The sequence below is a fragment of the Cantharellus anzutake genome (assembly GCF_015039405.1).
Source record: "Cantharellus anzutake strain C23 chromosome Unknown EI90scaffold_8, whole genome shotgun sequence".
NCBI lineage: Eukaryota > Fungi > Basidiomycota > Agaricomycetes > Cantharellales > Hydnaceae > Cantharellus > Cantharellus anzutake.
In genome coordinates, this window is record NW_024066958.1 from 1,190,027 (window position 1) to 1,202,390 (window position 12,364).

General features: G+C 50.0%; 6 protein-coding genes across 6 annotated transcripts; 2 read left to right on the plus strand and 4 right to left on the minus strand.

Moving 5' to 3' along the window:
• Positions 1–626: 626 nt before the first annotated feature.
• Positions 627–1,985, plus strand: EI90DRAFT_3041802 (uncharacterized protein). Its single transcript, XM_039059134.1, has 3 exons — positions 627–1,017; positions 1,089–1,324; positions 1,396–1,985. The coding sequence occupies exons 1-3, from the start codon at positions 700–702 to the stop codon at positions 1,490–1,492; spliced, it is 651 nt and encodes a 216-aa protein (XP_038920396.1). The 5' UTR covers positions 627–699; the 3' UTR covers positions 1,493–1,985.
• Positions 1,768–5,228, minus strand: EI90DRAFT_3151929 (uncharacterized protein). Its single transcript, XM_039065753.1, has 8 exons — positions 4,160–5,228; positions 3,988–4,102; positions 3,915–3,929; positions 3,698–3,855; positions 3,561–3,635; positions 3,287–3,505; positions 2,154–3,230; positions 1,768–2,104 (listed from the first exon to the last, which is right to left on the minus strand). Exons 1-8 carry the CDS (start codon positions 5,106–5,108, stop codon positions 1,965–1,967), a joined length of 2,748 nt encoding a protein of 915 aa, XP_038920397.1. The 5' UTR covers positions 5,109–5,228; the 3' UTR covers positions 1,768–1,964.
• A 385-nt stretch (positions 5,229–5,613) lies between these two features.
• Positions 5,614–6,550, minus strand: EI90DRAFT_2909572 (uncharacterized protein; the record flags this gene model as incomplete). The annotated part of the gene is made up of 5 exons (XM_039054374.1): positions 5,614–5,710; positions 5,765–6,057; positions 6,109–6,207; positions 6,261–6,436; positions 6,490–6,550. Coding segments are annotated over 5 exons (726 nt in total), but the record flags the coding sequence as incomplete, so codon positions are not given.
• An 848-nt stretch (positions 6,551–7,398) lies between these two features.
• On the minus strand, positions 7,399–8,474 carry EI90DRAFT_2546247 (uncharacterized protein). The gene is made up of 3 exons (XM_039053220.1): positions 8,022–8,474; positions 7,543–7,960; positions 7,399–7,472 (listed from the first exon to the last, which is right to left on the minus strand). Exons 1-3 carry the CDS (start codon positions 8,295–8,297, stop codon positions 7,435–7,437), a joined length of 732 nt encoding a protein of 243 aa, XP_038920399.1. The 5' UTR covers positions 8,298–8,474; the 3' UTR covers positions 7,399–7,434.
• EI90DRAFT_3013448 (uncharacterized protein) lies at positions 8,386–9,419 on the plus strand (the record flags this gene model as incomplete). The annotated part of the gene is made up of 3 exons (XM_039056666.1): positions 8,386–8,461; positions 8,525–9,264; positions 9,351–9,419. The coding sequence occupies 3 exons, from the start codon at positions 8,386–8,388 to the stop codon at positions 9,417–9,419; spliced, it is 885 nt and encodes a 294-aa protein (XP_038920400.1).
• Positions 9,420–9,821: 402 nt separating this feature from the next.
• EI90DRAFT_3013449 (chorismate synthase) lies at positions 9,822–11,408 on the minus strand (the record flags this gene model as incomplete). The annotated part of the gene is made up of 8 exons (XM_039056667.1): positions 9,822–9,921; positions 9,973–10,131; positions 10,196–10,278; positions 10,311–10,502; positions 10,577–10,851; positions 10,899–11,124; positions 11,181–11,258; positions 11,319–11,408. The coding sequence occupies 8 exons, from the start codon at positions 11,406–11,408 to the stop codon at positions 9,822–9,824; spliced, it is 1,203 nt and encodes a 400-aa protein (XP_038920401.1).
• Between the last annotated feature and the right edge of the window lie 956 nt (positions 11,409–12,364).

The following is a 12,364-nucleotide window of genomic DNA, read 5'->3' on the forward strand; positions in this document are numbered from 1 at the left end:
TTGGGTCACTACTCACCATCACTCGATCGAGGTTTATGGTGTCACCATTGGACTTAGCTGGCAGCGCCGCAAATCGCGAGCCAATATCTTGGACGAGCGACTGGTCCTCTCCACAAGCCGTTCCAAATATTCCTACGTGAAGACTACGAATACGTTGTTGAGTTACATGATGGGACATGGCTATGGTTTCCACTGTGCACATAACCATTGCATTCTCTCTCGAGTGGCGAGATAGTGCGACAAATCCGGAAAGTAGATCTAGGAACCGGTTCTTAGCTCAGTTCCGGCTTACGGACAGCTTAAGCAATAGGATGTCGTAGCACCACAAGAGCAATAGTATGAGGTCCCAATATGGTTCTGCGTAAATGAATCTCTAATCTAGTATCTAGTAATGAAGGTAGGGTGTGTGCCTGGAGAAGCGAGTTGGCGAAGTCAGCGCACAAATGATCGAAACCCTGAGATGTGTCTGGAGTCCTGCAAGGAGTCCCGCTTCAAGATATGTAGTCTCGAATCCATGCAAACCTCGCGAGCCCCGAGGGGGATGTCATAATCTACACCTAAGTTCCAGGCGACGCAAGAAACACGTGATGGATAGAAGGCAAGGTCCGGATCAAATTGAATTAGCAGTGCGAACCAATCACAGATCACTCATTTCGACCCTCAAGTGCTTTTCCACCACACCCTTAGGAACCGTTTGTTATGACCTCCTCTGTGACATGGACTTTGCGCGCAGCGCTCTCTCGACCCTTTCCTTTGTATCGTGGGTTTCCACTCACCTCTCCGTCATCACCATCAGCGTTATCCCATCATGTTACCTCGCGAGCTGCCTCCTCACTCCATTCGTCATCATCCAAGACAACAACAACCTCACCTGTACTCCCCAATCCCCCACCTAAGGTTGTTCATACACCATCTCAGAGCTCGGGAACCCAGCATGCTGCACCTGAGCCACCGAAGCCTCCTAGGCCGCAGCGTCAGATGTCGCGGATACGGTCGACAAAGGCTGCTTTGTCCCTTGTATGTTCCGTTCTTATCCCTCGACCTGCATCCGGTCGCTAAAAAAACATCATTATTATTTCGTGCTCAAGACTCCTTCAGCCGTCCAACGAGTTCGTGCACTCATCTCGGGTCCAACTCCACAACTTATTCGTATTGGTGTCCGCAACAAAGGTTGCGCGGGGATGCAATACAACCTCGAATACGTCGAACAGCCAGGGAAGTTCGACGAGGTGGTTCAGCAGGATGATGTAAAGGTGTTGATTGATAGTAAAGCACTGTTTTCGATCATAGGAAGTGAGATGGATTGGCAAGAAGATCGGATGAGGTAAATCTTTCATTTTCATCAATTTTTGGTTTTTAGCTCAAGTACCGGGTGATTACTCTCCATTTCCCCAGTTCCAAGTTTGTATTCAAGAACCCAAATATTATAGATGCCTGTGGGTGCGGCGAGTCGTTTAACGTCTCTGCCTCGTCATTGTCCAAACCATCGTAGAGTGGTACCCCCACCCGCCACTGATGTCATTGGACGGACTATGAACGCATTCTCACTCTAGATGCTTCTTCCTGGCTCTCAACCGCAATATTCTGTGTCTCCTTACCATATATAAATACCTCATGTAATCACTTTTCCCCTCACTTCGTTGTCGGGACTACGCCATTCCCGTACCGCTTCGTATCTCACGCACTAGTACACCCACTCTTGTATCTCCAGCCTTACACTGTTGACTAATGCCAGTGAATTAGTATGAGTGGATTTGCACCAATTTTACGAGGCAAAATAGTGTGTAATATCAAGTGGCTCATACATGTGTTAACTTGAAAGATCGTCCATCACTTGGCGCTAACTTGAATCCCAAACTCTTACATCGGGCCCATTTCCTCATGCAATGGTAATACAATGGTCACCTTAGCCAGCCTCTCCATACTCCGCCATCATCATGCATGCGGATTTAACCTCCAAAAGCCTATAACGAACCAATAATCTCTTTCTCAACATCCCCGAAGGCAGCTGCTCCTGTGCCACTCATGCCCAGCTGCACGATCGTCTTATTCGCCTGAAGATACAATTGTTCGAGAATTGGCTGGGTTTTTCGTCCTTGTGAAGCTACGTGAAATTAAGAATCTCAGTCTCCGTAGGTATAGAACCGACATACCGAGAATGTACCGGTTCAATTCGGCTGCCAGTTCTTCCCTCGCCCTTTGCCCCGCAAACCGACTTTCTTCGCCTCCAGCCTCGAGGGGGTCATTATATGCCACTAATGCAAACGTTCTCTTGAATAACATCTGGACGTCGGATCGCTCATCGTGAACGTAGTCCGCGTGTAATGCACGGCCATACTTAAGTGCGTTTTGGAGAGCAAGTTCAGCTGGTGTGGGTAGAGAAGGTGGGTCGGGTTTTTGTTCAGTGGGAAGTACGGCTTCCGTGGAGCAGGATGGAGCAGGATTGGAAAGGATGGGTAGAGACATTAAGCGCTCGGGCTGCTTCTCTCTTGCCTTCTGACTCATTGGGATAGCATGAGTACCATCGGTGGCAAGTACGGCAGTGGTACCGTTAGCAGTACTCAATGGAGTAGCGGTAGGCCTTATCATGGAGAATGGAACCCCATCCAACCCTGGAACCTCATCTACCTCCATTGCGTCCGCATCCACATGCGGATGGACCTCCATTTCAGCCGTCTCGCCTTGTTCACTGTCTGTCACCTCGCTCACTTTGGGAGGAATTGAAGGGGCAATCGATGTGGATATGCTTCTCACTCCCTCCACCGGCCGCGGTGTGACCTTTGCGGGTACGATATCCTTGACAGCCTCTCCAAACCCAATTTCATAAGCCTCCATCTTCTTCGCAATCTTGAGTGCCGCAGACGCCTCAAGGAGAAGCTCCACGAATTTACGACATCTTAGCCTAAATAGCATCCATCCCCCATCTACCTCCAGGGCAGTTGGATACCGCTTTCGCGTTTCCTCCATGGCGAAATCCACATCACCCGAAAGAACAGCCGACATGATTCGTTGACGGGCATCAATGCCATCTGAGTCATAAGGTGCAAATGAAGGCACTGCAGTGCACCGAGATGACAGAGCGGAGGAGCTAGGGAATTCAGCCGAGGCTCGAATCTCCCGAGCAAGAGCTTCTCGTGCTTCGATAGACTTCTTGAGGGCTCGTGCAGCGCTACCGAAACCATGATGACTCAGATAATCCAAGACAATTTGATTCGTGGGGACTTGACTCGCTGTTGAGCCTCCAGATCCGCGTGAGGTAATGGAGCATCAGAAGAACTGGTTCTACGCGTAGGAACCACTTTGAACGACATCCCGGTCTCCGTATGCAGGAAGTCTACATTCGTGGATTGTATCTCCGCCCAAGCCTCATTGCGTCGTAGATGAACGAATGACTCGATGTCAAATTTAAATGGTGCATGACCAAAGTTCGCCTTGACAGCTTCACCCTGTGTCCGGAGCCCAACCATTGGGAACAGCTCCCCATCAACATTATTGAATACGTATCCTGCCGCGCAGAACATCAATAACTGGAGGTTCTTCCTGAGACTCTGGACATTTACCTTGAAAAGCGCCATTTTTCGTGTAGAACGCTTGTTTCTTCACAAAATCGACACCGCATCCTATTACATCTCCCGCTAAGCACGATGGGTTTTTGTTAGTATGTTGAAAGCACTTCGAAGTGAACAATTGCACTCACTGGAAAACTTCTGACCATAAGGCGAGCCTGTGTCTTGGGACGCAAAAGAACGTCCGTCATCCCCATGATAACCCCATGACTCGTGCCCTAGATCAGGCTGCCAGTTAGGCTGGGCCCATCCAGGTAAACGTGACAACGAAACCCGACGCGTCCCAAAACTTATGATCATCGTCTTAGGAAACACTGCAAACTTTCTCACAACATGGAATCGACCTACCCAATGCCTATATGCCTGGGAAGACAACATTTCAACCTCGAACATGAGAACTAGGTAGAAGAGGTTTGCTTACCCTTTATGACCCTTGCTTATTATCTCAACTTCGTAATAGTAAATACCGCAAGCTCTGGGCATCGGATGATTCGCGCGAATAGCAGCAGCATCCTTGTCTGCCGTTGCTGTAACCCCTTTATCAAGATAACGTTTTCATTCCTCCATGTCGTCCAGCAAACGTGTGCACGTACCATTGAAATGAACTTCCCGACCATCTGAAGAGACATTTACGGAGGGGCTTCGGTCCTCACGATTCCATCGGGTTGGGAGTTGGAAGACTTGTTCAGGAGCAGCATCATAGGAACTTCCTGATGGACCCGTGGTACCATTCGACGTGGGAACTTGGGCACTTGTTGATGGCCGTCGATTCGTTGGAGGGATACGCAGATCATCGTCCTCAGACATATCATCATCAGTATCATCCAACAGCATTCTGCTCGTTCTAGCGCTAGAAACCGGGTTAAGTCGACGGGCTAAACTAGACCTCCGCTGACGTGTAGCGCTATCATTAGAATTTGATGCTGCTGTAGCATGATGAGACTGAGTGTACAGTGGAGTGTAGGGGGCGTAAGGTGTTATTTGAATGTAACGGCGTAATGCCGAGTGTTCCAAGTAAGATGGCCGGGTGAAGGAAATAGGTGAATCCAAAGCATGAAGTGACCCAGCGTGAGATCCTAATGGGAACGAGCCAGATATAGATGCAGCTGGGGCAGATGATTTCCGGTGGGGATGTAGCATTGACGAAGCAGGGGAAGAAGAGGGGTGCGCGTATGCCGTCAATGACCCAGCGGAGCCAGGCCCAGGAGGCGGAGAAGTAGATAATGCAGAGCTTAAAGCGGCAGCAGCGCTCACAGCCGTCGAGCTAGGTCTTCTCGTGCGAGGCGGTCGTCCACCAGGAGATGGCGAAGAAGACAAGCCATTCATTGGCGACGCATACTGTGACGCAGATGGTGGAATCGAGGCTCCTGAATGCGGTACCGTCCCTCGGACAACTCGAGGCTGAAACATATTTGGCATGTGTGTAGGTAGTTGTGATGTAGAATCCTCCGTTGATGGTCGCATCGTGGACCTTGAGGCCGCACGAGGACGACTGGGGCCTGCCACTTGTCGTTGATCGCGACTCGGCGTTTGATAAGACATGGCCAATTTGGCACACTGTCGGCAAGCTCTGATAAGGTCGTAAAATCTAACGCAGCCCTCTAGATCGCACGGGAGACGTCCTAGCTGCAGTACTAGTGGCTGCTGAAGCAGAAGTCAGGCACGTCACGGGACCTGAGATCCTGGTCCTTCCCCACATCAATATTCTGAACAATTCCCCTCATTATTCAGCTCAATAACCGAACCCAAAGCAACTTCAACCGAGAACCTCACATTCACTGTTCCATGGAAACGAAGGAAATATGACACATCGCCTCGAGTTAATCATACAAGTAGCGCAGAGCCAAGCAGAGTTTGAGACGAATCGAAATGCCATCACCGCTGGTCATCGACCGCATCCTGATCACTAGTATTTGTCACTAATGCTGCCGCCCCGTCAGCCACCTCGTCCTCCTCGAGAGGGTTTCGAAGATGTAGGCGTAGGAGCACTGGAGGTGGCATCACCGAACCCATTATTAACGGTGCCGCCAACCGTGAACTGAGGGAATCACAAACAAATCGGAACGGTGAGATAAAAAATCAAAGGACAGCAACATACATAAACCATGTCGTCCATACTCCCGTGTTGAGCAACAGATGCGAGCCTATGAATCACGTCAGTTGCTGCAAATGACATATACTCAGATGCTGAAACTTACACAGGCTGGTGATTGGAACAAGTGTTGATCGAAGCCAAACGATAGGTTCCAGCTGCCAATCCTCCTGTTACATCTGCCGTGAGAACACCATTCACATCCTTAGCATTCAAACCCTTGAAGAATGCAAAGGTCAGAGGATCGGTTGGGTTGGTATCGGTAAGGGATGGTATCTTCTCAATAACGACGTGCGAATGACCGAGGACAGTGCCAGAGCCATCGACTTGACAAGGCGCAGCGTAGTAATTAGCTTGAGCGTTTACGAAGTTTCCTGTGACGATATTTTTGATATTCATCTAGACAGAGTAATGTGAAGTCTGGTTAATATGACACGGGACTAAACCCACCTTGACTGTGAAGTCAGTATTTGCGGCGATGTTCTGACCATTCACGGGAAACGCGAACTTGGAACTGACGAGTTTGTCCGTGGCCAAAATACGGCCCATCTAATTGGCATTCCATCATCAGATCAGAGGAATAATAGGAAGAGGTCACTGACGATTGTTGGGTTACAAGACCCAGCCTTAGTCTGAAGCCCATTAGTCAACGTAGTCTTCTGGCTCAGACAGAAATTTATGAAGTTATTCGGGCTCGTTAACGATGGGACTTGGCCAGCCACTGGCGGGTTCTGACCATCATTGGCGAGACCGGGCTGGACCTGACTGGGATCGAGCTCTGCATAGGACTTCATAAGTGTCGATCAGGCACGGAGATAACATAAGGCATACGCAGGGACTTCTGAGGGTCCTGGTTGTTAGGGTTGTTAGCTTTGCCTGTGTTGGTTCCGGCTGGTGGCAGGACAGAAGATGACGTTGACGTTGGGGCACTACTCTAGAAATGGTGTGATCGTCTAAAGGAGTCGTAGGAAGGCTTTGGCTAGATAACTCACAGTAGTATTACTGCCCCTTCCTCTTCCACCATTTCCTCCCCCACGGTCGCGTCGCTCAATCCGAGCATCCGTACTGAAGGGGACCACAACCGCCAGGGCTTCCGACCCAAAGAGACAAAGGAGCGGGAGGAACACAAAAACTTTCATGAGGACGGCAACGTATAAGAGGTCAACGTGAGATTAACGGGAAGTCAACCAGCGACCAAGAAAAGGGGAGAAAACTGAGGGCATCGTCAGACAGTCTAATAGGCACTAAAGGCGCCTCCAGAACTCACATACAACAGCACAGCTGTGGGACTGGACACGACAGTAAGTCCAGCCAAAGACACGGAAGTCAGAAGAGGACTCACTTAAAACGAGAGGAATTGGTCAGAGGGGAGGGAGACCATGTCCTACCTACTCAGAGAATTTATCTAGTGTTGCTCATGGGCCAGCACAAAGACAACGGTGATTTTGCCACCATAACCATGACGAGGTCGAGATGGAGCGAAGCTGTTGCACGATCAGGGCAGCGCCTGGGTGTCACATTCCTTGTCACAGGGGCGCCGATTTTAGCCTATCGGCACCTTCCGCGTGGCGCTTATTGTAATTCAAATCGCCCTTCCCACCTTGCTTCAAACGATCTGCTTCGCGTCACAATACAAGTGGCAATAAAAATTCAATACTAACATGGCATTAAGCACGTACATACTCGTGCGAAAGAGTTACGGTAATAATATGATCAAAGGCGGCGTGTTCGTCCTGCATTGCTGTGATGATCGCACGCAAATCCAATCAACGGTCGTCAATATGGTGGCATTGGCAACACCTTCAGCGTTCGGTCTATTGAGTGGTGAGAATACAATATTAAGAAAGGTGCTTCCAAGGACCATATGAGGATCTCCGGGCGTACCTTTCACCCTCACAGCATGAACGAACTGAGTGATGGCATCGGACTCGCGGATGACCTGTTGGTCGTAATGTCGTTGTACGATGGCTGCAATGGCTGCATGAGCTTCGTCGATGTCAGCTAGAATAGGGCTCCGTCTATCTCGCCATCCCAATTCTTCTTCTAGGAGTCGAGAGCTCCGACGGCGTGATTGGTCCCCTTTTGCTTTCGAGGGGTCGCGACGCGGTCTGTTAGCCGACATGACACCCCCAATGGAGAGGGAAGGAGAGATAGAGCGGCGCAAGTGTGCAGGGGGGTTAATGAGGTGGGCTGGAGGAGGCGGGTCGAATGCAGAGGCAGGAGACGGGTAGATTGGTGGCACCAAATCGTACTTGTGGGTGTAGATATTGAGCATCTCAATCGGTATTGAGGTAAAATTGACCTAAAGCAATCACCATCAATTAGCACCAATATACTTCATCAACGCCACGAGTGTTCCATGCCTTGGATGTATATTCTGGCTCGCTAGTTCTATTGGCGCCAGGTGCTTCCTCGACACGCTTGCGCTTTAACGGGTTCGGGTTAACGTCAATCGGGACCGCGAGCTCTGGTGATCTTCTGCGTTGTCGGCGCTCAGCTGGCATAGCTGGAGAGAACGATTTTGCCATGCACCCCCACCACGACGCCCGCCAAGCGGCAGAATGAAGTGTAAACCAATTGACCAAATTTGGATCCGTGGAGCAACATGCATGTTCTTCAGGGTATTTCATTTCTTTCATTATTGCAGCGTTGTGAATGAACTGTTTCCTGCTTTGAAAGCGTTATTAACGCAGCCCGCGCAGAGCGACATCTGCAGTCCCTTGGGCCATGAGCATCCAAAGCTTGCCAGTGGGCGGTGTTCCTTTCGGTCGGCCCGGGAATGAGGCGAGACAACAAGTTACCGGTCAGTACCTATATAGCGGTTCCGTATAAGCGCCAGAATGCTCGATGCTTATCGTCTTGGCAGAAGGAGATCCAACAGCTTCCTTCCCCTCCCCCGTGCCTATTTCGCAATCCGAAGGAAATATCAATGCGCTGGACACCGCTGGACACAAATCCATCGAGCCATATGGGAACGATCGCGAGAATCGTCCCAGAGCCGTAACCTTCGCCAGCCGTGTGCGCATAACTTCAGGCATACGAAGAAAAGATCGTCCTGGGCCTGCGGAACGATCAGACCCAAATGCCAGTGACCTCCGCGACCAAAGTTCATTCACACCCAACTACTTGTGCTCTCGGTCTAGTTCACGAGCATCGTCGGCCTCTTCCTTTTCCGTTGCATTGCGTCCTCCCGCAGCCACCGCTCCCCAGTTATATACGGTGCCCGTCAAGACCTCCCTCAGTGCAGTCATGGCTTCCAAGGATGCGAATCAATTCTTGGCCAATTTACGGGGTCCCCTACAACGCGTGAAACGTGCGAACCGTTCTCCTCGCCCCCGTTCCCCTGAATTTTCTTCCCCTGGACAAGGGGAACGTGACGACAGAGTCGTATACGATGATCGGTTACCGCTCCTCAACAACTCATCTCATGAAACAATAAAAGGTGGTCTCACCTCCACACGACAATGCCAATCCATACTACGGAACCGAAATACAACTTATGACGCGACATCCCCTCCTCTCGGTCGTAACATCTATTATGACAACTTTGACGATTATGACGATGACCCTACTTGCTCTGGATTTACCTCTTGCCTCACCTCTATGGTGTGTTGTAATCGATGAGTCAGTCCTTCGTAAGCTTCCCGCTAATCCTGAAAGTCGTGGATTCTCTTCTTCTAATCGTGTCCTAGTGCGCACAACGCTCTTCCTTGTGCAGTAGCGGAAAGAGGAATGACGAAAATAGCGTCATCTCCAATTGAACTGCACTCGTGATACCCTATAATCTCCCAAGCCAGTGCCCATAGCTCCTAAGGTCTGGTGATTCGTGCACAGTACTTCGAACCTGGCCTTACTTCCATCTCGACTACATCCATTCTCTGGTATCCTTACATTTAGCCTTATCTTAATACAATTGACGCAGTTAGCGCCTGTTTTGCAGCTCGTAGTGATTGCATGTACACAGCGCATTGATTCTGTCAGAACTTCATTCGATTTTGGGTACTTCTTCAGTATGTGCATGTATTCAAAAATAACGATTCTTATCTTTGCCTAATCTGTTTTCATATGCGTCGCAAGTGCGTTCCATCATACAACATACTGTTCTAGTGCGGCAGAATGTATTACTATGTAGATCAGATAAGTGGAAATGCAAAGCTGAAGGTTTACTGCTTTGAGGATGAAAGGACCATAGTTGGAGGGAGAGTCGTAACCCGAGGTAGCAGGCTAGCCGCAGCCTTGCGAGAGTTTTGGATTAAAAGTTGGCTGGTGAGAAAATAAGTCTGAGGCAATTAAGGTGGTTTAGAACGTGCGTACTCGAGGACGACAATCGCTGCCATGGCTTCAACGATGGGGACGGCACGAGGAACAACACAAGGGTCATGACGTCCACGGGCAGCCAGGAAACCAGGCGTTCCATCATACTGTGCTGTTGCCTGAGGCTGGGAAATAGTAGCGGGAGACTTGAACCCAATCCTGGCGCCATAATGATCGAAAAATCAGGGGCCATTGGTTTTTGAACATCGAATCCTGGGCTTACCTGAAGTAAATATCTTCTCCATTAGTAATGCCGCCTTGGACACCCCCGCTCCAGTTGGTAGAAGTGGACAACCCCCCTCCTTCCTTCTTAATGAAAGGATCATTGTGTCTTGAACCAGGACTTCAGTCCCTTTGAAGCCGGAACCAATCTCGAAAGCCTTGGTGGCAGGAATTGACAGCATGGCATGACCAAGTACGGCTTCGAACTTGTTGAAGACAGGTTCTCCCAGCCCACTAGGGCAATTGCGGATGACACAAGTGATGGTTCCTCCAATGGAGTCATTAGCATTCTTTGCGCGGAGGATGCGCTGTAGAGAATGATGTAAAATTCTTTTTCGACTCAAGGATAGTGTCAAGGGAAAATTAGAAGAAATAATCGTACCTGCGTCATCTTCTCGGCGGTTCCGGGGTGAGGGCAGCGTATAGGGTGAGCATCGACACGTTCACGAGTAATCGTCCTCAGTAGTTCCCTAAACTCCGGTGTGAGAGCATCCTCGTTCTCATCCTCATCTTCACACGGTGACTTGTCAGAGATGATCTTGGGAGATTCAGTGGAAGGGATGGCGATTTTCCCAACGGACGAGACAAACGCGACGATCTCGACGCCGAAGGCCTGTTTCAGGTATATCTCGGCGATGGCCCCAGCGGCAACACGGCCTGTAGGGATTGAGTTTGAGCCTTTTTGTGAGAACAGACACAATGACCACCGATCGTTTCCCGTGCGCTGCTGCGACCTCCTCCGCTACTGGCTTTGATGCCGTATTTCTGGAGATAGGTCCAATCTGCGTGACTGGGGCGAGGATAAAAATCGGTTTCGGAATAGTCGTGAGGTCGTTGATCCTTGTTCTGGACGAGAAGGCCGATCGGAGTACCGAGTGTTACACCATGCTCGACTCCAGACTGGATCTGGACCAAATCGAGTTCATTACGCTATGGAACAGGAAATTAGTAGGATCGGGCAGCACAAGGGGGGCATGTGTGCATACAGGGGTTGTGAGGTTGCTCTGGCCAGGGCGACGTCTGCTAAGTTGAACTTGGACGTCGGCTTCAGAGAGGTTCAAGCCCTGCATGAACCGAGTTCAATTAGATCATCCCATCGCCGCAGATAAACGGAAAATGCTCACTGGTGGCACACCATCGACGATGCAGCCCACCGATTTGCAGTGGCTCTCGCCGTATGTAGTTACCCGAAAGACTGTGCCGAAGGTAGACATTAAATTACGATTTTTCTTTCTCGCGTTCCCACGGCGTTTCGACGCTTGGATCTTGTCTGACCAACCACACTTGGAGATGGGGACCTTTAACCCACCGCTTCGGGCCAGTGGACTCTCCTCTCATTTTAAGGAGATGAGCTCTCATGTGAACGCTTAGTGTTGGTTCATCTGTCGTGGATCCTAATTATACTCGCTGAGCCGGTCATTCTTTGGAATGATCTTTCACACCGGCCTGTGATTTCGTCGGAATTTCGCATGGTAGTCAGGATTAGCATTTACCGCTTCTCTAAGGCTAATCCCTCTTGACTTTTTTTAATAACACGGACGATGGCACAAGATTCCAAGTCCATGTGTTCTCAGAGACGGTCTCTTCTAGACCTCGTTGTGTTCCGTCTCTTGGTTATAGTGCCCTTGATTATGGGAATAGATCCAATGCTTTGGTCTGATTGAATTATCAATCTGCGACTGACTGTTCAGTTGAGACCGATTCCTTGCTGCTCATGATCTGTTGCCGCTCTAGCGCCGTAGTTCAGGCATATTAATTATGCCAGTGCCATCATTGGGAAGTAGGGCATGTAGTCAGTCGCTATGACCGTTCGGACTCGTAACGGAATGGGATCATGCAATGAGTAAGAGTCGCTCTAAATTTGGAGCGGAAGTCTTCTAAAATCGCAAATAAGTTCTCAAGTCCGATTCTTTTCCCTTCTCACTAGACTTCTATCGCAGGCTCGTAGAGGACGAGTCGGTGTCGCTGGCTGGATCTGTCTGCTCAACGCAGGTCCAATATCCCTCCAAGGCCCCTTGTACCCATGGAGGCAGTGGGTCCTCACCGAAAGCGTCCCAGCGCCTGAGACGCAGCCTCGATCCACGCACCACGAATACAACGATGGTGGCTTCAAGTTAGAGTTTGACTCATATGCCCACTCTCCGGAGCGCAAGTCGAAACAGGCGCCGAA

Excerpts from the sequence above, each read along its gene's own strand:
- EI90DRAFT_3041802 (XM_039059134.1), top strand. The coding sequence starts at position 700 with ATGACCTCCTCTGTGACATGGACTTTGCGCGCAGCGCTCTCTCGACCC. Across the intron at positions 1,018-1,088 it reads CAAAGGCTGCTTTGTCCCTT|ACTCCTTCAGCCGTCCAACG; the intron begins GTATGTTCCGTT and ends TTCGTGCTCAAG. Across the intron at positions 1,325-1,395 it reads TGGCAAGAAGATCGGATGAG|TTCCAAGTTTGTATTCAAGA; the intron begins GTAAATCTTTCA and ends CCATTTCCCCAG.
- EI90DRAFT_3151929 (XM_039065753.1), bottom strand. The coding sequence starts at position 5,108 with ATGTCTTATCAAACGCCGAGTCGCGATCAACGACAAGTGGCAGGCCCC. Across the intron at positions 3,506-3,560 it reads GAAAAATGGCGCTTTTCAAG|GATACGTATTCAATAATGTT; the intron begins GTAAATGTCCAG and ends TCTGCGCGGCAG. Across the intron at positions 2,105-2,153 it reads ATTGAACCGGTACATTCTCG|CTTCACAAGGACGAAAAACC; the intron begins GTATGTCGGTTC and ends AATTTCACGTAG.
- EI90DRAFT_2546247 (XM_039053220.1), bottom strand. The coding sequence starts at position 8,297 with ATGAAAGAAATGAAATACCCTGAAGAACATGCATGTTGCTCCACGGAT. Across the intron at positions 7,961-8,021 it reads AGCCAGAATATACATCCAAG|GTCAATTTTACCTCAATACC; the intron begins GCATGGAACACT and ends TGATTGCTTTAG. Across the intron at positions 7,473-7,542 it reads TCATGCTGTGAGGGTGAAAG|ACCGAACGCTGAAGGTGTTG; the intron begins GTACGCCCGGAG and ends ACCACTCAATAG.